The sequence below is a fragment of the Silurus aristotelis genome, assembly GCF_946808225.1.
Source record: "Silurus aristotelis genome assembly, chromosome: 22".
In the NCBI taxonomy this organism is placed as follows: Eukaryota; Metazoa; Chordata; class Actinopteri; order Siluriformes; family Siluridae; genus Silurus; species Silurus aristotelis.
Window position 1 is genome coordinate 3,108,208 of NC_139595.1, and position 27,242 is coordinate 3,135,449.

The window sequence follows — 27,242 nt, forward strand, 5'->3', positions numbered from 1 at the left end:
GGTTTCCTTGGAGATTTATAAGGCAAATTGTGTGTTTTTCTCCAATTCTACAGGAAAAAAACACAAAGGTTTAACATCTGGTTTGAACTGTTTTGGTTGACCTTTCCTCACAATGTCCAGCTTTTCTTAAAGAAATAAAATCCATCTTGTTAATGTCCTTGTAATCTTGTATCTGCCACCAAATCAATTTCTTCTCTTCTGTCAGCTGTTGTGGGATGAACAAAAACGGCTATTAAATCCACATGAACATATTTGAGCTCTGAATAATGTGCTCTGTGACCATCCAAAGCGAAGGACGTGAAAATGTTATTGTATGCCTGCTAGATGGCCCTGGTGTCACCAACTTAAAAATCTGATTGGTTAAAGCAGCAGTTTTATTCTCATGTTTCTGAAGTTACAGGTGCCGACACTGCTGATTCAGAAGGGACATGGGGTATATCGGTAGGACAGGTAGAGGACAGAGTAGTATGAAGACGGAAGACCCCTAATAGGAGCAGCCGAAAGAAGAAGATAAAATTTGAACACAGCATAGGAAAGGATTTGACCATAAACAATACAATAATATTTATAATGAGAACTGCATCATCATTAAGTTTTTGATGAGCATATTCTCATCTTTATACTCAGAAACGGTGACTGTTATCGACCAAAACCCTTTTTTTAGACAAGGTTAAATTATTCAGACATTAGGCAATTCTTTTAATCGCATTATGATAATATACAAATACAAACACACACACAGAGTCACATGAGTGCACACTGTCGCTTGCACGCTTTTGCACGCACATGCAAATCTGACGCCAGGAGCATCTTCGTCCTCGGATGAAACGTTGCTCTCGATCAGATGAAAAGGAAACAGGAGATTGTACTGCAGGCATCATCTATCATCATGTTTGAGACCTTTGATTTAAATCTTACTTTTTCAAATACATTTGAAATCAAGAAATAAAATGAAATGACAAAATCCCAGAACTAAATTTTCAATGGAAAATCCCATTTGTACACAAACAGACAAAACAGATTCTAGCTGACAGAACAAAAATACTGTTTTGCATCGACAGATTTCCCTGTTGACTAGTGTTAACAGCAACATTGATGCTGAAAATGAACAAAATACACAGTTTACAAATAGTTTTTGGTTGACAGCAAACTAAATCTTCCAGAATTAATGCATTTGACGTATTACTAGTCGGAAGAATTTGTAAGAAAAAACTTGGTCCTATTATCACTTTTGCTATAGCAGCTGTAAACAGATGGGTTTTTTTTCTCTTATTCTAAAGAGCAAAATGAAATAACCTTCTTAAGTTACTTCCTGTGCTGAAAACTCACCTCAAGTGCTGACACTGAAGACTCGTTCTATAACAGTTAAATAAACATCTTCTTATAAAAATCTGCACCAAAGACTACAAGGTGGTATCAAAAATATTCGAGACTAGGTCTGTTTACAAGAAAGTACTTCATTTATCAATGTTTACACACTATCACCTTTAAAACAGTCCCCTTGCACAGCAATACAGCATTTAGAATGTTCTTGCCACTCCTGTAATGTGTCCTGGAAGTATTTTTTCAAAGCGTGTCAAACTCTTTCTGCAATTCGCACTGCATCTCTGCAATGGTGTCAAAACGTGACCTCTGTGTTGGATCTTCATTGTTCGGAAAGAGGGCAAAGTCCACAGGAGCCAAATCTGGTGAGTAGGGTGGGTGTGGAAGTGAGATTTTGTGGATTGTTCTCCGATGATCATTATGCACAAGTTGCCGAATGGTTTTGTCATTTTTGGGAGTTGAGTTAGTTGAAGGTCTTCCCGATCTCTCGTTGTCTTCCAGCGATGTTCTTCCACTCTTGTAGCGCTCGTGTCACTCGAAACACCTCGAATGTATATAATGTCAAACGTCTCTATGGAAGATTTGCTGTTTCACGCAGAATTTCGCGTTTGCTCTTTGTTCTAACTTGCTGTACATGATGAAATCGCAGACGTAGTAACGCACCTGGTCAGAATAGCACCATTAAATGTTTGATACCTCCTCATATATGTGTGATTTCTTTTCTGTTAAATAATAACACGTCTATTTATTATTAGCCCTTAATTATGTGAAACACACAAGTTATTACTACAGGATTAATAATGCATTCGAGTTCATGATGGTAGAGAAAATTATTCGACACCAACTGACCAATCAGAATAACGATTTCCTTGTGGTATAAATAGTATCCCATAATTATCCTTCATTCCTTCTAATTGTAGTCTGTATTTTTTGTAAATCAAACTTTAGAAAAGAATTAATTATATGAAATAGACAAAATAATCCCAAACTTTATATGATGAAAATCCATCAAATTCAAGATCAGGTAACTGTGAAGGTTATGCTACAAATATTACATAGAAAATACTAGATATTTTTTAAAGTGCAATAGAACTAGCCCTTAAAAACAAGTGTTATTACACCTGTCATTAATAAGACATATACCTGAGCTTCAAAATGTTTCATTTGTCGCTAAGGATTATTGCATATACAAATAGGCACTGGTTTTGTGGACCACTGGGTTTAGGGCACAACTGGCCTCATTTCTGTCCACATGTTCTTGAATAGCATCATGGCTGCCATCAGTCCAAGGCAGAGAGTCCATGGGTTCTCTTTTGATAGAGTGAAGAAGACTGTGGTTCCTGACTTCGTAGCTCAGCTTATAGTCGGGCTGCATAAAGACCCTGGACTCAGAGCTGTACGCATGGCAGTTTGTTCCCGGGAGGCTGTGTGTGTCGGAGTGGTCTTTATTAAGGACGCATTTAAGCGGCCTGCTCGCTCCGGTGTAGAGATATTTGTGGTGTCCGTTGATACTTGATATGTTTGTGACACTCGGCTTGCAATAATACTCGTCATATTCAGATTCTGTTTTCACCTGGTTAATGTCCGGGAAGGGCGTGCTGTAGCGCCAGACACCGTTCTGGGGGGCGCTGGGGTATATGCTGCCTCCATTCTCTGAGTCGGAGTCATGCTCCGTCTTTATAGCCGCCTCGGGCAGCAGTAGGTTGCCATAACAATCGTTGCTGCCCATGTATCTGTTCTCAGTCTTCCTGTAGCCACAGTACCCTTCCTTATCAGTGAGCCCATACGGCTTACACTGCGACATGGCTGAGGAGAAGCGGAATTTTCCCAACTGCATGTGCTTCCCCAGTTTACTGCCAAAGTAGCCGTGTGAGTGACAACGAGAGTCCCAGGGGCTTTGCGTAGGCTGCACTTTAGGGACAGGCGTAGAAGACATGCAGAAGTTTAGGGGCTCCTCTTGGGTGTAGAAACCTTCGTCTTTATACTGGATGCCTTCTTTGGGGAGAGTCGGCCACGATTCGCTGTGCCAGTTGAGCGGCATGTCGCCAGCATCGCAAGGGGTGCGTGTGATGTGGTTCCTCTTCTCACTGCAAAAATGAATACACTTAGATAATGCAATGTACAGGACATAACGGTATCTAACGCAACATGAAATGTTTTTATGTTTCATATAGTATCTAGTCATAGACAGCACAAAAAGTGGCCAGTCAATTATTAAGATTTTGGACTTCGGATCATAAGGTCATGAGTTCAATTCCCAGCATCACTAAGCAGCCACTGCTGGGCCCTTAAGCAAGGCCCTTAACCTTCAACTGCTTAGTTGTATGTCGCTCTGGATAAGGGCATCTACCAAATGCCATGAATGTAACAAGCAATTTATAATTCTATGAACAATTTCTTGCAATAATGCAATTTTATTAAATACAATTTCCTGCAAATAAACCCTCATACTTCTTGAAGATTCATTTATCATGTGATTTGTAGCGTTACAAAAAGTGAATGGATAACACAATTGTTCTTTCTTCATGCAGCTGCCACCTTTAGGGGTCGCCACAGTGTATCACCCATCTACATATCACTCTGTCCTCTACATCTGCCTCATTCACCTCGTCCACCTACATTTACCATTTACATTACAGTGGCAGCTCAGTGATGGGCCCCTCAGTGATTTGAACCTGTGACCTTCCGATCCAAATTCCAATGCCTTAACCACTAAGCTACCACCTCCTGTCTTCCCTCACCACATCCATAAACCTTCTCCTTAGCCTTCCTATTTTACTCCTGCCTGACGGCTCCATCTTCAGCATTCTTCTACCGAAATACCCCATGTTCCTCCTCTGCACATGATCGAACCCTCTCAATCGCGTCTCTTTTACCTGGATCTCCAAAATGTCCTACCTGCACACTTCCTTGAATAAACTAATTTCTAATCCTGTCCATCATCGTCACTCCTGATGAAAATCTCAGCATTTCAGTGTCTCTCTATATATCCTACAGAAAGAGGTTTAAATGTCTTTTCTACTCCACATTCAGCACAATGATTTAGCACAAATGAAAGACTACCAACATCCATAAAGTGCATAAACCCATTCATAACTTACTACAGCAAATAGATAAACATACTTAAAATACAGACCTGATGTTGGAGCTTTTCTGCTTGCTCATCATGCCTTTTATCTTGAGCTCGGTGATGGAGGGCAGGACAAGTGGCACGGCCACACAGAACAGGGCTAGCTGAGGTGGAAGCACAGCACCAGATTTATTCTTCCTCTTCTGGCCTTGGAGGAACTTCAGACTGCCCTGGAACTGCATCCTCTGTAGGATAGAAAAAAAAAGATAGTAGATAGTATGTGACAAACAAAATGACAAGAATAAACATGATCCTGGTTGTATATTATTAATGATGGTAAGATTCACTGATTCGCATCGGTGCACCAGCGTAAAACCATGTGATGCATCAATTTTAAAAAGTGTGCATCGGATACAAGTTGGCATTTGTATCGCATTTGTATGTGACTTATATTTTATATGTAGATTGATTTTTCCTCGTTAAACTGTTTCTCGAGCACGTTCTCTCTGCACCACTGCTGCTATATAAATACAACGTACAGTATCACAACACTTTGGAGACCGAGGCGTGTCCTGAGAGTCACATAGAACAAAGATTAACCTGGCAGAGGTAGAGCTGCATCTTTCCAGAGACAGAACAGGAAAAGGACATCTGGTTTTATTTAAACTTTTTATTATTCAAATTGAATAGTATAGCATCATATTTTTTTCATTGCATCGTATTTGATTGGAATCACATTGTGTCAAATCAAATCGGGAAACGCACTGCATCATAATGGTGGTGAATCGTATCGAATCGCATCAGTAGCTGCTTCATATGTATCCTTATTATATTGTATCATTGGCTATGCATCGAGATGTGAATCACATCAACATCAGTTATGTAGATGCACATCCATACAATGTATAATAGCGTCATATTTTTCTCGGTAGGGTCAAAACGTTTCGATCATTTCGCTCCACAAAAGTCCACGAAAGTGAGCAAGTACCGATAATTTGTAAGTAAAAGAAAATGTAACAGCGTGAGGCATATGCCATAACGTTGGCACCATTCCAATACCAAGTCAAAAAACCTGCACACCCTGTGTCTGGACTCACCAGAAAGCCGGATTTGTTATCAAGCAGGCAGCGTACGCGAGCGATGAAACAGCGAGTGAGGAACGGAGAAAGTTCAGGAGGCACGCTGTCTTGCTCATGTGCATTAAACAGACTTCTCACCACATAGTCTTCATCTGTGCATACACAATTCAGAGCAAGGATATAATGATCAAAATGTTCCTCTCATTCATTAGCATGCACTTTTTATGGTCTAAATGTGGAGCATTATTAAAATCATGCCTCTTTAATATGTCTTACATTCCCAAACTTTTACCAAAGTTAACAAAGAAGTATCGTGTCGTATAGGATGATTTTTTCTTAAGATTATAAGAATTACTAATATTAATATATTATCTAGTTATAATTCTTTCCTAACCTAAATTTAACATAGTTCAGCATTCTGCCTGTATGTAAAGATGCTTTTCTGGTAATCACATACACACACACACACACACACATATACACACACCAGATCCTGAGGAAGAGTGGTGCTCCTGCTGGGGATTCATAGCCCAATGCAGCTGTCTTCTGAACTCCTGCCGCTCGTCCACATGGATATAATCAAAGATGTTCTGGTGCATTACATCAGTCTGCCAAAGACACAAGAGCAAAGCACACACACACACAACACACCGTTTAACCTCCTGCGTCAGTGACCCCTTTGTGTTTGGCGACTGCGCTGTAACACACACTTGACCTGCTCCATGGTTGGGTGAGTGGTGTACAATGGGCCTGCCAAGGAGATCTCTCAGGAAACCAACCAAGTAAGTCCAGATATTCACACACTCACTCACACACATACACGCACACACACACACACACACACACACACACACACACACACACACACTAGAAACCACAATAAGATATCATATTTGCACTGATTGGAAGAATTTTTCAGGAACATGTGCACTCTCGTGGGGCTCTGACACCTAACAAGGGCCTATTTTTAAACATATTGTGAAAGTAAAAAATGAATGTTGATTTTGTTTTTTACAGGAATATGAGGTACGGTTTCAAAACATGACCAAAAATATGCAAATTTAGGCCACTGGGACCACTATTTGCAAAGGATGCTTGGACCTCGCAGATTGCTAATACACCAATCAGGCATAACATTATGACCACCTAGATAAATATTGTGTTGGTCCCCCTGTTGCTGCCAAAACAATCCTGAAACGTCAAGTATTAACAGCATGAACTTCTTCAGCAATTTGAGCTGTTGGATCGGAACCAGACGGACCAGCCTTCGCTCACCACGTGCATCAAAGCCTTGGCTGTGCATTACCCTGTCGCACTGTGCCTTCCTTGGACCACATTTGATAGATACTGACCTCTGCAGACCGAGAACATCCCACAGAATCTGCAGTTTTGGAGATGCTCTGACCCAGACGTCTAGACACCACAATTTGGCTCTTGTCAAACTCGCTTAAAACATTACGCTTGCCCATTCTTCCTGCTTCTAACACATAAACTTTGACAAATTGTTTACTTGCTGCCTAATAAATATAATCCCATCCACTAACAGGTTCCATGGTGCCAAGATATATACAGTGAGGAAAATAAGTATTTGAACACCCTGCTATTTTGCAAGTTCTCCCACTTAGAAATCATGGAGGGGTCTGAAATTGTCATCGTAGGTGCATGTCCACTGTGAGAGACATAATCTAAAAAAAAATATCCAGAAATCACAATGTATGATTTTTTAACAATTTATTTGTATGATACAGCTGCAAATAAGTATTTGAACACCTGAGAAAGTCAATGTTAATATTTGGTACAGTAGCCTTTGTTTGCAATTACAGAGGTCAAACGTTTCCTGTAGTTTTTCACCAGGTTTGCACACACTGTAGGAGGGATTTTGGCCCACTCCTCCACACAGATCTTCTCTAGATCAGTCAGGGTTCTGACCTGTCGCTGAGAAACATGGAGTTTGAGCTCCCTCCAAAGATTCTCTATTGGGTTTAGGTCTGGAGACTGGCTAGGCCATGCCCGAACCTTGATATGCTTCTTACAGAGCCACTCCTTGGTTATCCTGGCTGTGTGCTTCAGGTCATTGTCATGTTGGAAGACCCAGCCTCGACCCATCTTCAATGCTCTAACTGAGGGAAGGAGGTTGTTCCCCAAAATCTCGCAATACATGGCCCCGGTCATCCTCTTCTTAATACAGTGCAGTCGCCCTGTCCCATGTGCAGAAAAACACCCCCAAAGCATGATGCTACCACCCCCATGCTTCACAGTAGGGATGGTGTTCTTGGGATGGTACTCATCATTCTTCTTCCTCCAAACACGTTTAGTGGAATTATGACCCAAAAGTTCTATTTTGGTCTCATCTGAGCACATGACTTTCTCCCATGACTCCTCTGGATCATCTAAATGGTCATTGACAAACTTAAAACGTGCCTGGACATGTGCTGGTTTAAGCAGGGGAACCTTCCGTGCCATGCATGATTTCAAACCATGACGTCTTAGTGTATTACCAACAGTAACCTTGGAAACAGTGGTCCCAGCTCTTTTCAGGTCATTGACCAGCTCCTCCCGTGTAGTTCTGGGCTGATTTCTCACCTTCCTTAGGATCATTGAGACCCCACGAGGTGAGATCTTGCATGGAGCCCCAGTCCGAGGGAGATTGATAGTCATGTTTAGCTTCTTCCATTTTCTAATGATTGCTCCAACAGTGGACCTTTTTTCACCAAGCTGCTTGGCAATTTCCCCGTAGCCCTTTCCAGCCTTGTGGAGGTGTACAATTTTGTCTCCAGTGTCTTTGGACAGCTCTTTGGTCTTGGCCATGTTAGTAGTTGGATTCTTACTGATTGTATGGGGTGGACAGGTGTCTTTATGCAGCTAACGACCTCAAACAGGTGCATCTAATTTAGAATAATAAATGTAGTGGAGGTGGACATTTTAAAGGCAGACTAACAGGTCTTTGAGGGTCAGAATTCTAGCTGATAGACAGGTGTTCAAATACTTATTTGCAGCTGTATCATACAAATTAATAGTTTAAAAATCATATATTGTGATTTCTGGATTTTTTTTTTAGATTATGTCTCTCACAGTGGACATGCACCTACGATGACAATTTCAGACCACTCCATGATTTCTAAGTGGGAGAACTTGCAAAATAGCAGGGTGTTCAAATACTTATTTTCCTCACTGTATATTTTTTTTTTTATTAATTTTTTTTTTTACAGATATTTGATGATTTTGTATATATGATAATATTATAATAAGAAAAGTATTTAAATCCTACATGAATCAGTCAAGATATAATTTTATTTTTATATTCACCAGTCAATTTCACAATTTAAAAGTCCTGCTGCGGTTTTTTTTTAATAAAAATTTGACTGGCAGATTACTGGCAGATATATAATGCTTTTAGTTTAGTTTCAGTTTTTAATCTCTTGAGCATTTGTAAGTGTGCAGAAAAATAGTTTTTATAATATAATTATCTATAAATAATGTCTTTTATTGCATAGTGGATAAATATAGTCAACTAGCACTTCTAAAAGCAGGCAAATGTGTTTAATCCGGATTAGCCCCTGCGATCATTTATGTTTATTTTTAGCCGTTCGAGTGTTTTAAAGGTTCCTTTTTAGTGCCAGAGCGTCTGTCTGACAGCTTGAGATCTCGTGCCTCGCTCTCTTCCTCTTGCTGTAGGGGGGGGCAGGGCTTTTACAGCTAGACTTTTGTTTAGGCATTGCGTGACAGCAGGTCAGTGTGCATGATGACAGACAAAACAATGCGATGATGATGATGTGAGAAAAAGACAGAGCTTTCAACTTTTCATAGGGGGAGTGTTTATATGCATAATTTCACCATACACTTTTCCCAGCGTTATGGCTATACACCATGTATAAAAAAAAACTCAGTAAAATATTCGACCTTTCCATTATAACCCTGACTGAAACAAGCACCGGCTGAACGCTTTGTCTCACGAAGCTGTGCTCGCACGCCCAACTAAGGCCAATCCCATCTAATTTTCACTCAGCTTCCAGATCCGATGACTCTTTTGTTCAATTACTTTTGTTACGAGAGCTGTTTTAGTGCTGGCCTGAGAAACTTAACACGTACACCCTTGTAACAGACCTGTAAATTAACCTTGTGGGGGGAAAGAAAAACAACAAAACAAGGCAAAAATGTGACTTCTTTCGTCTCTCGCATGCCAGAATTGGCTATGAATCTGTTTTTGTTTTTTTTTACAGACAACCACACATGACTTTATATCCAATGAAAGTTTCCTAGGATACAAACAGATGCTTTGATTTTTTACTTAGTGTTTTATTACAGGCTTTAGAGAGAGAGTCGCTTGTGGTTAAATATAGCAGGTCATGACCTGGCAACCTTAAAATTCTTTAAAGTTTTGTCTAAAAAAAAAAATCCTGATTTCTGATTGAACCACAAATCAGCAGCATGAAGCTCATACTAAGACCGAAGAATGAGTTTCAACACACCAATCAGAAATGATATTTGGCATCGGAAACACATTTAAATTAATTTGGCCAATCAGCAGACTTCTTAAAATCTATTATTATGTAGCCTTAATATTAGTTTACACTATCATCATTCTGCATCAGCTAGGAAGATATCCAGCTAATTTAATATGATAAAAAAAAAAAAACACGTTCACCTGATGGAAGCCAAGATAGTCTGCAATCGTAGAGGAAGCGTAGAAGATGACTCCGTCCGAGCTAACAATCAGCGCAAAGCCGGTCAAAGACTAGAGAGGAGAGAAGGAAAGGACATGAACAAGTTATAGACTATATATATATATATATATATATATATATATATATATATATATATATATATATATATATATATATATATATATATTACAATTATAGATCGTGCATTATAAAAATGGACTCAGTTTACTGCGATAGATAGATAGATAGATAGATAGATAGATAGATAGATAGATAGATAGATAGATAGATAGATAGATAGATAGATAGATAGATAGATAGATAGATAGATAGATAGATAGATAAAATACCAAATGTGCGACCTATTCATTACAATTCAGCCATTTTTGTGTCCTCTGAATTTTCAGTCAGCAAATTGCATCTCCCTGGATAGTAAATCAAGTGTACAACTGTTGCACACTACTTCTGCATTTGTATAAACACCACATAGTGTTTTGCGAATTTGGTTTCGGCTCAAAAAGAACGGGATGAACGCTGGAGACTATTAAATCTATTTTCTGGTCAGTGACCAATTTTTAACACTTCTGTGTTCTTGTGGTTTCAGGTCGCTAGGCAATTTGTAACAATGTGATTGTTTGTATAAAGGCAGACCACAGTGATGCTTTTCCGGCACACATACTAGTAATTCAGAAAGAGAGGCTCTTACTTTCTGCTGTGTATAACTTTGACTAATTATATGAGGTCTCAGACATGTGAACATGGATAAGCGGTACTGTTCATCTTGAAAACGCACAGTCCTAAACCAAAGTACTGTCGCTGGATGGGATCGGGTCTTTAATGTTGACTTTTGACCCTTGAGCGAGACAGGAGACGGCTTTCTACTTAACATGCGTGACGTAACACTATTTTACCATCATTACACGTTGATTTTTTTAATCTGCTTTGTGGTGTCTGAGAAGAGACATTTTTTGCCTGCAGGGTCACATAAGGAAAAAGAAGTAGATGTCTGTCTGTCTGTCTGTCTGTCTGTCTGTCTGTCTGTCTGTCTGTCTGTCTGTCTGTCTGTCTGTCTGTCTGTCTGTCTGTCTCTCTCTCTCTCTCTCTCTCTCTCTCTCTCACACACACTTACACACCTCCAGAAGAAGATCACTTTCCAGAATGCTGTTGTGTTTCTTGGGTTCAGGACTGCAAGAAGCAGGGATTTGCTTTTTGCTCGTTTTCTCCTGAATGGCTGTGAAATAAAGACAGAAAGAGAAAGAAAGCGAGAGAAAGAATGAGCAAGGAGCTCTATCCACACTGCCAAAACAAACCTTTTTTGGAGAGCTTTACATTTACATTTGTGTGAGAGGTTTACATTTACAATTATGGCATTTGGTGCACGCCCTTATTTAGAGCGACTTACATTTTTCTAATTCATAGAACTGAGCAGCTTAGGGCCTTGCTCAGACGCCTGGGAGTGGCAGCTTGGTGGCTGGGATTTGAACTCACGTCCTACAGATCCTTTAGAAGTCCAATACCTTCACCACTAAGCTCCCAGAGCTTTATGATCATTTGTAAACCTGAATAATTTTCAAGCTAATGTCCAAAATCCTCCTAAATCATTCCACTAAATGCTGAGAGGCTTAATTATACACTTTCATACACCCATTACATACACAATTGAGAAAACACAATCCGAACGTTAAACGACCGAACTTGCACTCGAGTTCAATATTTGGGCTGTGGATGAAGGACAATGCTGCAGCTTGACCACCATTCTAAATGTTTCTCACGCCAAGCACAACCCAACAAAAAGACTTTTATCCCCACCCTGACCATCCCGACCACATGTCAGACCACACAGGAATCCGGTGCCCGAGTTCACGGCCCGCTGCCGTGCCAGCCCTCGATTTTTTCCGCCACCGATCCTCTCAGAGATTCTGATGGTTTTCTCAGAGCTTACCGCAGCGCTTTCCGTGACCGGTTGAATGAGACGGGGAAAAATAACTCCAAGTGTGCGTGCCTTTGCCGAATACGGCGAGTCAAGTGGCATATGTTTGCTTTGCAGATAAAAAAAAAACTATTTTGAAATTCCTAAAAACAGAGTCCTTGTGAGGAGTCGCATTAAACTACGGGTTTCGCGTTGGAATGCTCCTTTTAATTTAAAACATTTTTAGAGACAATTGTAAGTTTAACCGAGACGGTTTTCATTTCCGATTCTTCATCAGCTTTTAAATGAATCACGGGATGACCGTAGGGTTCTTCTGGGATTCAACTGTCACATCTTTACATAAGGATATACACATGTTGTGCCAGTGAAACAATTCATTACGGAATTCATTTCAGCCTGACATCCGAGAGGCAAAGTAACAAACATGCATCTTATAATGAGTCACATATGCTTGGAGTAATTTGGAAAATGAATTTTAATGAAAAGAACAAAATGCTAATCACGGACTTTTACTCCATCGAGCCAAAATCAGTTTCACGACTTCATCACTAAATACATCTTCTCAGAAACCTGTCTTACTAAAGCTCATATCCCCCAAATCATCGAAATGAATGCACGCTGTCATTTTTAGCATCTGCACTGCAACTAAAATGCCGTCTGACATTGGAAGCCAGAGGAAATCTTTCAGTGGATGTCCCAACCCTGAGCGTGTAATGTCCAACATGTGATTCAAATCTTCACTTCCTTTTTCTTAATAACTGTCAAGATGTGCGTCATAACCATTCTCACGCAGGTAGCACGTGTAAAATGGACAGAAATGTATACTACATGGAGAGTAACTGTAGCATTAAGAGAATGAAGACGGAAATGAAGAACAATAGATTTAGTGCAGGTGATTTTTCAGCCGTTAAAAGTCATTGAAGGAGAGGTTTTATTCAGAAGTAGTGAGATACAAACCTCCAGAATGTCCATTTATTACAACAGGCACTTTCACATCCTACTTCCTTCATTCATTAGTCACGCTACGGTGTACTGACAGCTTCCTGTTTACCATATAAACCTGAGAACGGACAGATCAAAGATATCTAAATATTCACATTGTAAATATGACAAATCTATCTATCTATCTATCTATCTATCTATCTATCTATCTATCTATCTATCTATCTATCTATCTATCTATCTATCTATCTCTCTCTCTCTCTCTCTCTCTCTCTCTCTCTCTCTCTCTCTCTCTCTCTCTCTCTCTCTCTCTCTCTCTCTCTGTCTGTCTGTCTGTCTGTGTGTGTGTGTGTGTGTGTGTGTGTGTGTGTGTGTGTGTGTGTGTGTGTGTGTGTGTGTGTGTGTGTGTGTATGTGTAAGTTTTAAAGCGGAGAGCACAGAGGTTTTTGATAAGATGTTCATGGCTAGAGTGTGTTTATGTGTATGTGTATCTATGTGTATGTGTGTGTGTGTGTGTGTGTGTGTGTGTGTGTGTGTGTGTGTGTGTGCAGTTTCACCTGATTCATGTTAAATCTGACTGTTTATCGTCAGGACAAGATGGAAAAGAAACAGGGCAAAAAGTAGGAGGATGTTATACATACAAAAAGAGAGGCTGGGAAAAAAAAGTGTGTGTGTGTGTGTGTGTGTGTGTGTGTGTGTGTGTGTGTGTGTGTGTGTGTGTGTGTGTGTGTGTGTGTGTGTGTGTGTGCACGCGCACTAGGGAGGGGTGAATGAGGGATTCCCAAATCCGTCTTTAAATAATCTTTGTTGCGTGCAGAGACTCTGTGACTCAGCGTGCGAGTGTGCTATTTTCCCTTCCTCCCCCCACCCCCCTTATAGAAGTGAATATGCATATGTGTGTGTGTGTGTGTGTGTGTGTGTGTGTGTGTGTGTGTGTGTGTGCGCGTGTGTATGCAGCAACCTTTACCGAGAGCGCTACAAGGCCTGAAATTAAAAGCTTTCTCAGTGGTAATGTTCAGTCTTAGATCTGTCACTTTCACTTATTGACCCCTCGCAAACAATCCGAACACATTCTCATACCCTTCGCATGTGGAACACAATGAGAGCGTTGTTTTTCCTTTCGCTTAACTCTCTGAAGATATGCCTCTCCGTCGATTTGATAAGAAAAACACTGCCAAAATGTCCAGGTGGTCTCTGTAAAGCAGGTGGAGAAGCTACATTTCACAAACCCATTGTTCGCCCTGGAACAAAAAGAAATTCCTCGCTGCATTTTACCGCTAACTTGTTTTGATAAGGGGGATAGAAATAAAAACCAGGCCCACTCTTTACTGTGACATACAAATTTATGAGCAGATGTGTGTTTGAGCCACAGAGCTAGTATGTAGAAAGGAAGTGAGTGACTCCATTGCCAAAAGCTTTCCTCACCCAAACTTCTGATTTGAGCGTTTTTCTCTCCGCATGCTATTTGTAAACACCATCTTTGTTTCTAAATCGTTTGTTTGAGGTAACAGTTGGTCCCTGTATGTGATGGACTTACGCTATTTGAAGCATTTAAAAAAAAATAATTTACTTTTGTCAATATTCACACTGGTGTATCTGAAAACAGGCCATCATGCTGTATTGTATCAAACCTGTATTGACATCCAGTGGTCAAATCTAAACTAGCTGCACAGCTCTATGATAATTACTGGTTTGGTTTTGAAAATGAGATATCTCAGGAAAATATCTTGCTGGAAATCCGTACACTCTGCAGCGATGTGTTTTCTTCATGGCCGATTAAATGATGAAGATCAACTACTGCACACAAGACCTGTGATCATCAGTCATTGCAATTGGGGCTTGTCCAGAAAATGGGCTCACTCTTAAGGAAGCTTAATCCGATCCATCGGCACTGGTTTTACTTTTCCCGTAACCGGAATTGTAGAATTCCAGTGAATTTGCGTCTCACGTCAGGCATTTAAAAAATCTCTTTCTACAGCAAATTCATGGGCAACTGGTCATTCGCAAAGTAAAAAAGTGACAAAGATGGCAGAAAACTATGCAGTGTAAAAGTTTCTTCAGTGAAAACAAACCCAAATTTAGTTTAAACAGCACTCACAGGATAAACTGGGATTATTCTACCTGACTACACTTTAACAACTGATCTGTAATCTCGAAACCAACCAAATTGCAATCATTCACATTTATATCATATTGAAGGGTCTTGCTCTCTCTCTCTCTCTCTCTCTCTCTCTCTCTCTCTCTCTCTATCTATCTATCTATCTATCTATCTATCTATCTATCTATCTATCTATCTATCTATCTATCTATCTATCTATCTATCTATCTATCTATCTATCTATCTATATATATATATATATATATATATACAGTACAGACCAAAAGTTTGGACACACCTTCTCATTCAAAGAGTTTTCTTTATTTTCATGACTATGGAAATTGTAGAGTCACACTGAAGGCATCAAAACTATGAATTAACACATGTGGAATTATATACATAACAAAAAAGTGTGAAACAACTGAAAATATGTCATATTGTAGGTTCTTCAAAGTAGCCACCTTTTGCTTAGATTACTGCTTTGCACATATTTGACATATTTTCAGTTCACTTTTTTGTTATGTATATAAATCCACATGTGTTAATTCATAGTTTTGATGCCTTCAGTGTGAATCTACAATTTTCATAGTCATGAAAATAAAGAAAACTCTTTGAATGAGAAGGTGTGTCCAAACTTTTGGTCTGTACTGTATATATAATATATATAAACTTTTGGTCTGTACTGTATATATAATATATATAAACTTTTGGTCTGTACTGTATATATAATATATATAAACTTTTGGTCTGTACTGTACATACAGTACTTTATACAGTACTTTAGCTCCAATTCTTACACCTGAACACTTCGATCACTTGCACAAGTTTTGTAGGACCAGAGTCAGGTGTCAGATTAGGAGCAGACTGGGATCAGAGTCTATTTAACTGATGATACAAAGCAGGTGCTATTGATCATCAGTTTCATATTTAGGTTGAAATACAGGCAGTAACTGAAACAGAAACTGACGTGTAAGAGCTTCACCTGGGGAGGAATAGCTGAGCTCTGCTATTAAGGTGAAGTTGTGGAAGACAGTTTCTTGTCACAGGTCATACACCATGGCAAGACTGAGCACAGTAATAAGATGCACAGTATGTGTGTTTGTGTGTGTGTGTGTGTGTGTGTGTGTGTGTGTGTGTGTGTGTGTGTGTGTGTGTGTGTGTGTGTGTGTGTTTGTGTGTGTGTGTGTGTGTGTGTGTGTATATATGGTAATGGTATATATATATAAGTCACATAAGTATATATATTGTGTTGAATTAAATCGAAATTCAATCGCACTGCCTCGTAATAGGGTTGAATCGTATCTCATCACATCGGCAGCTGCTCCATATGTATCTTTTGATGTATCTTATCGTTGGCCTTGCTCAGTTATATATATATATATATATATATATATATATATATATATATATATATATATATATATATATATATATATACATACTGTATATATACATGTTTGTGTTTGTGAGTGTATCCTGAAATTACCTTGGTGAACTTATAGCTAACTACGGCTTTGATGTTAGTTTTTACAAGATGGACGATGGGATTTTTAAAAAAATATAAATATTCACTTCTCTCAAATGGATTTAGGCCACTAGCACAATAACAAAAATTCACAATGTGTAAACATGCCAAAATATGAACCCTATTTTTAATGGAATGATAAAAATGTCCCCATTTTGCTGAAATAAAAGCATCTGCTACTTTATAGAAAGAAAGAAAGAAAGAAAGAAAGAAAGAAAGAAAGAAAGAAAGAAAGAAAGAAAGAAAGAAAGAAAGAAAGAAAGAAAGAAAGAAAGAAAGGTGCTTTTTATTCGTCACTTACAGCACATTGAAATTCTTTCTTCACGTATCCCAGCCATGTTAGGAAGCTGGGGTGAGAGCGCAGAGTCAGAGAGGATACAGCACCCCTGGAGCACAGAGGGTTAAGGGCCTTGCTCAAGAACCCAAGAGGGGCAGCTTCTGAGCTTCCAACCTTCCGACATTCTGAAACACCACCTCCTTATTAGGGCATTAATTTATTATAAGGGCATTAATTTACATCTGTAGTCTAGACATAAAAACATGAGCATAATTATAGTTTGATCAATTTTTACGTCCCTCCACGTTTCACCATAACGTCTTTGCATTCCAAGCCTGGTCTTAATCTCGAAGACTTTCCCCAGCCAGTGTGTAAGCTACAGAACCAGTCACAAAGCTGTTCTTCTAGAGCCGAGTAATTACCGCTGATCTCCTTACACATGGCTAAGTAGAGCTCGCTTTGAGCCCAGTTGACTGATCAGCCTTACACACAGGTAGTTGCACCTTATTCTTTACAACACACAATGGGATTATAATGGGCTGGAATGTAACGTGTGTATTTTGCTGACAGAGAAGGAGCGTGTGAGAGTGATACAGTATACAGTAGGTGGAGGACTGCAAGAAGTCGGAGGCAGCAGGCTCATTTGTGCACGGCTGGTCTCGTGTGCCCTGATGGACAGATCATTTTCATAAGCGGCTCTCTGAGGTCAGGGCCCAGTCTGCTACAGTCACGCAAGGCCTGTTTTTTTTCCACTTCCATTTGCACGCGCAGCCTCTTAAAGGGCCAGCGTGCCTGTTTTACTGCCAGACAACCACATTGCAACGGGTGAGGAGGTTCTGTCTGAAGGTTAACAGTGCAGCGGATTTCGAGCAGATTTTTGTGAGGAAGTGTGAGGAATCAGAGATCAGTCTGTTTGGCCTCTGAGGTATTATGTGAAAAAAGAAGGACTTTATCCCAATTAGATGTGCAGACCGACAAATGTATGTATGTGTTTGCACTGCTAATAGAGGACAAATGAATGTGTGACATCACCAGCGTCTCACACACAGACCAAACAGTGGTTTGTTTCGCAGAGAAAACTCGCCTTTCAAAGCAAACCACTTCTAAGACTAACCAAAGCCACAACCAACTCTGAGCATCAACTCTGAAGCTTTTGACCCACTTTAACATGTCTGATTCTAATGCCCAATCGGCTTACATTTTCTGTCAACGAATCATGACTTCCTGTCATGCCTCATAACAGGGAGATATAATATTAGACAGTCGCTATAATTCTACAAGCAACAAATCACACTGCGAAGGAGATGCTTTAAAAAATATATATTTGAAATATACATTTCTGCTTGATTACAGCGCTTGGTTTTATTTATAGCATGGTTTAAATAAAGCTTTCTTATAAATCCAACACTATAAACCGTTCTTGCATTTCATGCTAACCGTTTTCGTTCGTTTCTGTACAAAACAATACGAAAAAAATACACCGTTTTTGAAACATGCCTCGAAACGAAACAAAACCCTGCACATGCTTTGCTTGTTACATTGTACAGTAATCCCCCCGTTTATCGCGGTGATTCTGTTCCAAAACCGCGATAAACGATCTAACGATCGAATTTTTAAATGTTGTTATCTAATTAATGTTTTCAAGCTGAACATCCACCATATAGAACACAAGCAGAGAAAAGGTGATGATGATCAGGTGATCAGGAATGTCTCTGATCTCAGCAACTGTGCATCGCTGATTCCCTGTGTCTCATCCACGTAAACCCCACCGTTCTTGTTGCCTCCTGCCGTGCTTGTTGTTAGCTAGTCTACATCTGTGGTGTGTGAGAGCCAGGAAATGCACCAGCAGTAGATTTAAAAAGCCACGAAATGACAAGAAATAGGTTTAATGGGCTGAAAATGGTACACAATGAGAGGAAATAATTTTGATCATGTCATTAAATAGATCAAAACTAAAGTAACGAGCCTGGTTTAAAAATGTAAGAAGTAGAAAGTACAGATATTTGTGTTGAGTAAAAGTAAAAAGTTGTCCACTTAATCTGCTTAATTAGAGTACTGATAAGTATTTGTACTTCGTTACTTCACACCTATTAACATATAAAAGTGAATAAGTGGAGCTCAAGGATAAATCGACTGAAGAGGCGTAAGTCATAGACGAAAATAGGAACAGCACTTTCTGCAAACACCCACTGCCTCTAATTAAAAAAATTACACCTAATGCCCAATATAGACTTTAAGCTATTTAGAGAACAGGCACACTAAAGATTGTGAAATTTCATTAATGGATTTCTGAAGAACCTTGACTTTTTGTCAATGCTCCTTTGTGCAAATTTAAAAAACTCAAGAAAAGGGTTAAATTACCCTCAAACTATTAGGGAAGTCTGACCAGGAACAAACGAGGTGTTAAAAAGGGAAACATCAGGTGCACATAATAGCAGCTGTCACACAGCACAGCATCGCTCAGAGCCAAAATTCTTTATGTGGGTCATTTATTGCTGGTTTGCACGACAGTGCGTGCAGATGGGTCTGACTTCTGTTGCCAACGAATATAAATCTGATCAATTTAGTTTCCCCTCAAAGCTGTTTTTCTCAATTAGAGAACACTTATTCAAATTCGAACTCTCTCACATGGATCATAAGTAATTTTCCCAAACAGGAATGGCAGGTGGAGGCATGCAAGGGCACAAAAGGCAGACGGATTTCTCACGAACGAGTGTTAAAGGCAGTGCACGGCCTCGGCGCTAAAACCGCATACTGGGAACGGAGCGATTCTCGTTCGACTGTCCCTCTTTTAAGCTCTTAACAGTGTCTGTTTGGAATGTAAAACATATACACAATAAAAAGAAAAAAAAGGGAGAAGGGGAAAAAAGAATGAGTGTTTTGCAGGACAGGCAGGCTGTGATGGAATTTCCTCCGATCTGCACGCAATGCTCAGTAAGGATCTGCCAGATAGAGATAGAGTGGAATGCCTGCCAAGCACACACGTAATTGGGATTCCTTCATGGGCATTTATGACTCCAGGGATCATCAGTCTAACATCTGTTCGCTCTGGTTATCTTTGAATAAACTCAACTTCAGCAGGCTTTTTCTCCAGGCTTGTTTTTTTTTTTTTTTTTTTTTGGAAAAACACACAAAAAAAAAGTAAATAGAGAAGTTTAGAGAAGAGGCAATACGTCATAATTCGGAGGAAAACATTTTTTTATAATGACTTATGGGACATTTGACACATTGCAGTAGTTACAATCGTATAAATTATGATTAATTGCTCTAATATGCATCAGTCATTTTAATTAAATCCTGACTGCAGGGCAAACGAAAGAGCCGTATTCTACTCTTTCCTGCCTCTCAGGGATCGTTCCATTAACATTTCACTTTGGAAACTGCACCTAAATGAACTATTTTGGTCAAGATATAACCTGTCCTAAAATCTTTACAACTATTACAAGCATTGGAACAAAAGCTTCATCCGAATTATCCACAATCAACCAGAAGCACTAACAGAGCGGCTGAACTCTGTTAGGACCTTCCTATTTTGCTTCAGAGGTTATGAGGTTTGCCAGGTTGTAATCAAGAAAGCATTTCCCAGGAGGCATTCAGTGCTAGAATGTCTTATCTTGGCAGCTGCCAGCTTTTTCACATTGAGCTCAATTACTCCCTCATGTGCTGCAATGCATGGATTATGGTACTAGCCTCAAAACACCAAAGCACCAGCTCTTCTGAAAGCCACTGACCGATAGCTCTGAGTTGCTTAAAATGTCGAAACTTCTCATTCATGTGCTTTAACATGATTTAAAAAAAAACATGATTTATTGATATGGTAAACGATGTGGCAGACCATCCTGTGTTTCAGACACAAAAAGGAATGGTGCAACTGTTCAGCAATGTGAAATCTATCTCAATAAGCTTGCCATGTGGAAATGAATCAATAAATTGTCACAATATTACATCACAAGACACGTGTGCGTGTTCGCATCAGCTTTCACTACAAATGTGGTTAACAAGAAGTCATGTCACGTTTTAGGAGGTGGCACGGTGACTTCTTCACAGAGTCTAGTTTCCGATTTCCTGTCCAATTTTATATTTATTGTTATGCCGATTAATTTTATGGTCTGACGTTCCTGAGCTGCTCAAAGCCATACAGGGCTCTGGGTTACTAATTGGAAGTTTGGAGGTTCAAGCTGCCACTTTTGGGGCTTTTGAGCAACGTCCTTAACTCCATATGGCTGACCCCGGCTTCCTTACATCGTTGGGATATGTGGAGAAATAATTTTACAGTGCTGTAAAAGTACATGTGGCAAGTATAAAGTAGCTTTCCTTATCTTTCTTTTTCCGTTCAGGGTATAAATATGCCTACTTAAAACCCCCAACCTTTAAACTTTAGCTTTTCAAGCCTACATGATAATTGACAAAAAGCCAATCAGGGGAGAATGAGTAAGAGGGTTTAAGATTATAAACAGTAAGAAGTGCGGTATATTAATCTAAATAAGTAAAAAAAGGATTGAATTTTATTTGGTCTCGGATAGGATGGGGCGCTAATAATAAAGTAGCCAGTTGGGATTCACAACTTTCTTTTAATCTTGAACTGATATGTGTCCCTTTATCCTCTGTCCCACGTTTCAGCTAGCATGCTAAGATGATTCAGTTTGTCCAACAGGCTGTAGATCAAAATACGCAAAATATGCAACAAGCGTCATTTAATCACAGGTCAAATTTTTACAAATGTATGTCCAGACATTGGTACAGTATATTCTTCAATGTGAAATTCAGAAAAACTGTCTTTCCTTCAACCAGAGCTGAATATCCATGTGTATATATATATATATTTTTTTCTTATACTTTATATTTTTTTACATTTATTTACTTTATTTTTTTATCCTTTATTTCTATTTCTTATTTTCATGTTGAAATGTTGAAAAGGGTTTAGCTGTAAAGGAGTCAACAAGGGATGGTGGTGACCTTGTAAAACCTATTTGCATCAAACAAATGTTCAAGTAAGTAAGAAACAAAATAACAAAACACAAAAACAACACAACCTGTGCATTTGAATTGACGTAAGTGAAACTGGGAAGTTAAACGTGACCAGGATTTACTTATATGATATGGTGGCATGCCGCAATATTAACACCTTAAAATCCCAAGATTCAAAGGATCCACATACCCTTGCTTGAGTATTATTGTTCAACATGCTACAAGATATACCTGAATAGAGTAATCCAAAATCCTAAGAGAAGCATTTATTAGACGTGTACAGTGCAGTTGTACAGATTGCACACATATAGACAAAAATAACAATTTGATTTGAATGCCAGTGATCTAATTACAATAACACTGCCATTATGATTCACAAAAAAAAAAAAAAAAAATCTTCATTCTTGGCCTTCCAGAAATAAATCACTCAGAACAAAAGAACCATGGCAAAGTCAACACAAGCCAAACCAACTCAGTCAGAGCCATAACATTCAAAAGGCCAGCTGGCATGGTTGTTTTCTTAAATCTTTTCCCTCCACTATTTAGATTCCAGGGCGTCTTCTGAATGCCTAAAACTGGGTGTACACATGCATGGCGAATATTTGATCTTAGAGTCACACTAGCAGGTGACACATGAAAGCTTATTTTTGATGCACATGATAGGCATCATGACAATCCCAGGATGTGTGAACAATGAACAATTCCAAATTTTAATCATTATGTATATGTGGTTTAATGTTTCTTTACTTCCCCCACTATATATAGAGACAAGTTAAGCTGTACAGTTGGATAGTTTTGCTTATCTGCCAAACAATCTATTACAATGTAAATGAACCTCAAGCAAATTATATAAATCATACACTGGGCTGAGCAAAGGGCTATCAGCCTTCTTCTGCATACATAAGTTTCGCAAATGCCCAATGGCACAGCATTACCAGGATTGGAATGACTTGAAATGCTTTAGAATTGCCCTGCGTATTTGTTCTTACTTTGAAAGAAGCTCTTGACGCGGAGATAGCTCACGCTGAGACGAAGAACCGACAGCTTGTCCAGTTTGGAGATGACCTCTGGAGTGAAGGGCAGCAGACTGGCCAGTCGCTCCAACTCGGCATTAAGTCGGTCCCGGTGTCTCTTCGACGGGTTCGACTTCTGGTTTACTCCTGTTGGTTTTCTGCTTAAACCACAACAGACAGGACGTGTTACAAAACAGGTTCGGTCATGAAGAGTACGTTAAGGGGTTAAGTGTAAGGTAGATTTCAGACAGCTGCTTCAGTTCTGTTGGCTTGTAAAAAAAAAAAAAAGCTTGGAACGTGAGCCGGATCTGATAAGTGTTTTCATGTGTTTTATTGAATTTTTTTATTATAGTGTAAGATTTATATTTAAACAACACACAGACCCATCACTTTTTAATTCTAAAAATAAATGAAGCTGCTTGATTGTGTGTAAAACACAATAACATAAAACAAATCCAGGATAAAAGTGCGACCTAAGTGAGTTATAAAGCTGGTGGGTTATGAATATGGATTGAATTCCATGAACACGTATTTACACATGAATCATTTTAACAGTAGGACACAATTTCATAATTTTGCCTCTCTACACCCTCACCATTGATTTAAAGGGAATCAATTCGAATAGTTTTAAAGTGTAGACAATAAGAGGTTTAACAAAAATACTGTTGTTATCGTTTAGGAATTTTATTTTACATTTTATTTTTTACAGGCAAATGTAATCGCACTCGATTGACAAGCAGTGTTATGGTAGGCAGAGTCCCCATTATTTTATGATGAATCAAAGAGATACAATATATTAAGTTGTTTACAAGTGTGAAATTTGCATTTGGTGGGTCCAAAGGGGTATCAATGCAAGTGTAGCAGGCCATCGTTAAGATGATTAAATAACAGACCTATCAGAAAAAAAGAGCAGAAATTTAGATTTACAGCATTTTGGCAGAAGCCCTTTTGCAAAGCGACTTATATTTATCTAATTTATACAACTAAGCAGCTATGGGGTTAAGGGCTTTGCTCAAGGGCTCAGGAGTGGCAGATTGGTGTGGCTGGGACTTCAGATCCAGTCCAATCCCTTAACCACTAAACTACCACTTCCTCTACTTGAAGAGTAGCCAAATCAACAATCAGGTCATTAAAATAATTAAATAAATAAATAAAATAAAATAAAATAAAACTAACGTATTAAAAAGCTAGCTAAACTGAAATACCTACAAGATCTAGAAAGGAACTAAAGTGTATAATCACAGAATTCTTTCCTTGATGAAGAAAACCCCTTTTAAAACATCTAGCCAAGCCAAGAACACCTTTGATGATGTTTTGAGGAATATCTTTGTCAAAGTCCACAATTAAGAGATTAAGATTAAGAATAATGCGTACTAAGAATGATTAAAAAAGATGAGCATGAAAAAAGAAAAGGAAGGGATCATGATCCACTCACGGTTGGGCAAAGATACATCAAAATATATTTTATTTTATATTATTTAATATTTTCTGAGCAACTAGTTTCTAATTAATCATTGTTAATCATAAATATAAATATATATTATGTGTCAGGCGGTCATTCATACAATGGTGTGCAAAATCATGATCATCTTCTTCAAATACTGTACAATATTCGGGAATCAATTATTTATTTATCAATCTTCGGCAACCTGCACATTTCCTACCTTCAGCACCTTCTTCCATATGGATACATTTTCTGTTCTGATCTCAACAAGTCTGTGCAAAATACTGAATAGGCACCAATCAGAGGCCACATTTTTATGATGTCATGTAGACTTCTTACAAAGTATTTTAAAATGACAAAAATACAAAACAATAAAGTATTTCGATACAAAATATGAAGCCATTTTCATCCACCATATCAAATACAAATTACAAAATCCTGTTTTATATTTAAAATTCATGTATCTTAAATACTGCCCATCCTTGAGCACAGCATTTCTCAAACATGAAGGCATTGTTATGGCATGGGCATGTAAAACTGCCAATGAAACTGGGTCACTTGTGTTTATTGATGATGTGACTGCTGATAAAAGAGGTAGGTACAATTCTGAAGCGTATAAAGCTCTACTTTCCACTCAGATTTAATCAAATCTTGCAAAACAAGAAGGACGGTATTTGACAGTACAAAGGCATAACCGAAACATACTGTAAAACGAGCCTGAAAGCCTTTTATAATATCGTACATATCAAAAAAATCTTTTTTTTTTTAAGGTTTATAAAACAGGATGCAGCAATAATAGAAAACGTATCGCTGTTAGGCTGCAAAATAAATAATGGTAGATCGGATATCTGAGAAAACATATCGGATATCAGATCTGGTAACAGTTTGAATTGGGTTTGGAAAAGAAATGTGTTTTTGAAATTGGAAATGTTTACATTTAAAAAACACTTCATTGAACTTATTATTATATTAAATACGTTTTCAATGTAAGCATTAAAAAAAAAATGTCGCGTTTCAATAAAACGAAGTAAATAATATCATTCGGGTATCGATATCATTCGATAGTCAAGGTTTTAGTGTCAGTATTGTTGTCGGGAAAAGAAAAGTGGTATCGTGCCATCCTTAAACAATAAAGCTGCCAAAGTATCATTGTGTATCTGATAAACAGTAACTATTTAGCCCTGACATCCTCTTAGTAACCGTGCTGGATCTCCACATGCGTATGCCGAGTCATGTGACGATGGCGTGTTCTACTTTCAGGAGCAATCTGTGTCATGTCTGTAAACATCAACCTTTTTATCGAGACAGGATCTGTAATAGTCATGTCGGTCTGATGACGTTTGCATCACTTTTTTCTAACTCCTACAATGGCCTGTGGAGTGTGTGTATAAAACGGCAAGAGGCCCATATAAACATAAACACATCAGCATGGAGTTTCTCACTCATTTACTATACTTTTGCTGGCATCAAGAGTTCTAAATTGTAGATCATTTGCACTGGGAAGAATCAATATCGCACCTTTAAACGGCTTTGAATTACGGCTAATAAGCGACTCAATCAATGCAAATTCCTTCATATTTATGGGTCCTGTGATGCACGAAGAGTCGAAATATCTCTAAATAGTAAGTACACTGTTCTGAAACTGAATCGTGGCAAGTTATTTGTGCAACTGCGCCAGAGTTGTGCTGTTTTTTTCTATGATTGCAACAACAATTGAAATATTTTGCTGATTTTGAATGGGATTTATCCACTTCCTGCCAGCATACAGACAGTCTCCAGGTGGAATCATAATGGTTGGCAAGGAAGACCAGACTGTTTCTCTGGATGGATCATGGATCTTTTAAACACTTCCACCACAGGGTATACTATTCCTTATACATGATCGATCACAATATTTTGTATTATTTTTGGCAATCAAAACTCTGGTATTGAATATCAGAATATAATCAAAGTTGAAATATTCATTATATCATAAAAAAAAAAAATACTCATGGAATCATCAGGTGCTTTAAACAGTAAAACAGGTCCAAATATACTTATAAACCAGACTTTTTCTCTGGGCGTATCATGGACATACACCTTTTAAACACCCGTCCAACATGGTACATCATGATCAATCCTAATATGTTGTATTATGCTGCAAATCGAAACTCCATACACGATCACGATGTCGTCCGTATTTGCGAGTCTGGTGATGGATATAAGAATATAATGAAAGTTGAAATACTCAGCTGCTTTTGAATGGGCTTTCTCCTCTTCCTCCCAGCATACATACAGTCTCCAGGTGGAATCATGATGTCTGGCACTACACTGCACAAGAAACATGAATGAAAGGTGAGTCTCCTACCTGCATTTCTTCTCTTCAAGTATTGATATTTAAAGAATTCAATCAAGTATTTTACATCATTACACTACAAAGGTAGAAAGAAATGCTGACCATCATAAGAAGCTCTATAGACCCAGTAACACATAGACTTATACCTAGGAGTGCATTTAGTACCCCAGAACATGGTTTGTTTTTTTTTTGTAAAAAAAACTAAAGTTGCATGAATGGTTCTTAATGTTTAGCATTTATATTGGGCAACATATATTTTATATTTTTTCTCAACTCCAGGAAGTTTCAGCTTAGAAATAAATAACACTCACCAAATTGTGACGGAAAAAGTACAGCTTAGGTAAATCCAGGACGTTTTCCTTTCGCTTTGAGGATTGAAAAGTCTGAAACTAGACTAAAAAATGTGCAAAAAAAAAAAAAATTTTAATACAAAAGCCGACAGCAATTGCGACGTGTGGTGGAACAGAGAGCGGTGCGCTTCTCCTCAGGACAGATGTGTCTCTGGACTTTATATACTCAGCTCAGGGGTGGTGGTTTCATCCTTGCGTTTCAGGCTCGCGCTTGGCACGCGACG

At 38.7% G+C, this 27,242-nt stretch overlaps 1 protein-coding gene across 1 annotated transcript; it reads right to left on the bottom strand.

Moving 5' to 3' along the window:
* Positions 1-675: 675 nt before the first annotated feature.
* On the bottom strand, positions 676-27,242 carry ahrrb (aryl-hydrocarbon receptor repressor b). The gene is made up of 9 exons (XM_083525300.1): positions 26,980-27,242; positions 26,566-26,643; positions 22,866-23,047; positions 11,270-11,367; positions 10,118-10,207; positions 5,960-6,080; positions 5,491-5,624; positions 4,460-4,638; positions 676-3,410 (listed from the first exon to the last, which is right to left on the bottom strand). Exons 2-9 carry the CDS (start codon positions 26,625-26,627, stop codon positions 2,501-2,503), a joined length of 1,776 nt encoding a protein of 591 aa, XP_083381426.1. The 5' UTR covers positions 26,628-26,643; positions 26,980-27,242; the 3' UTR covers positions 676-2,500.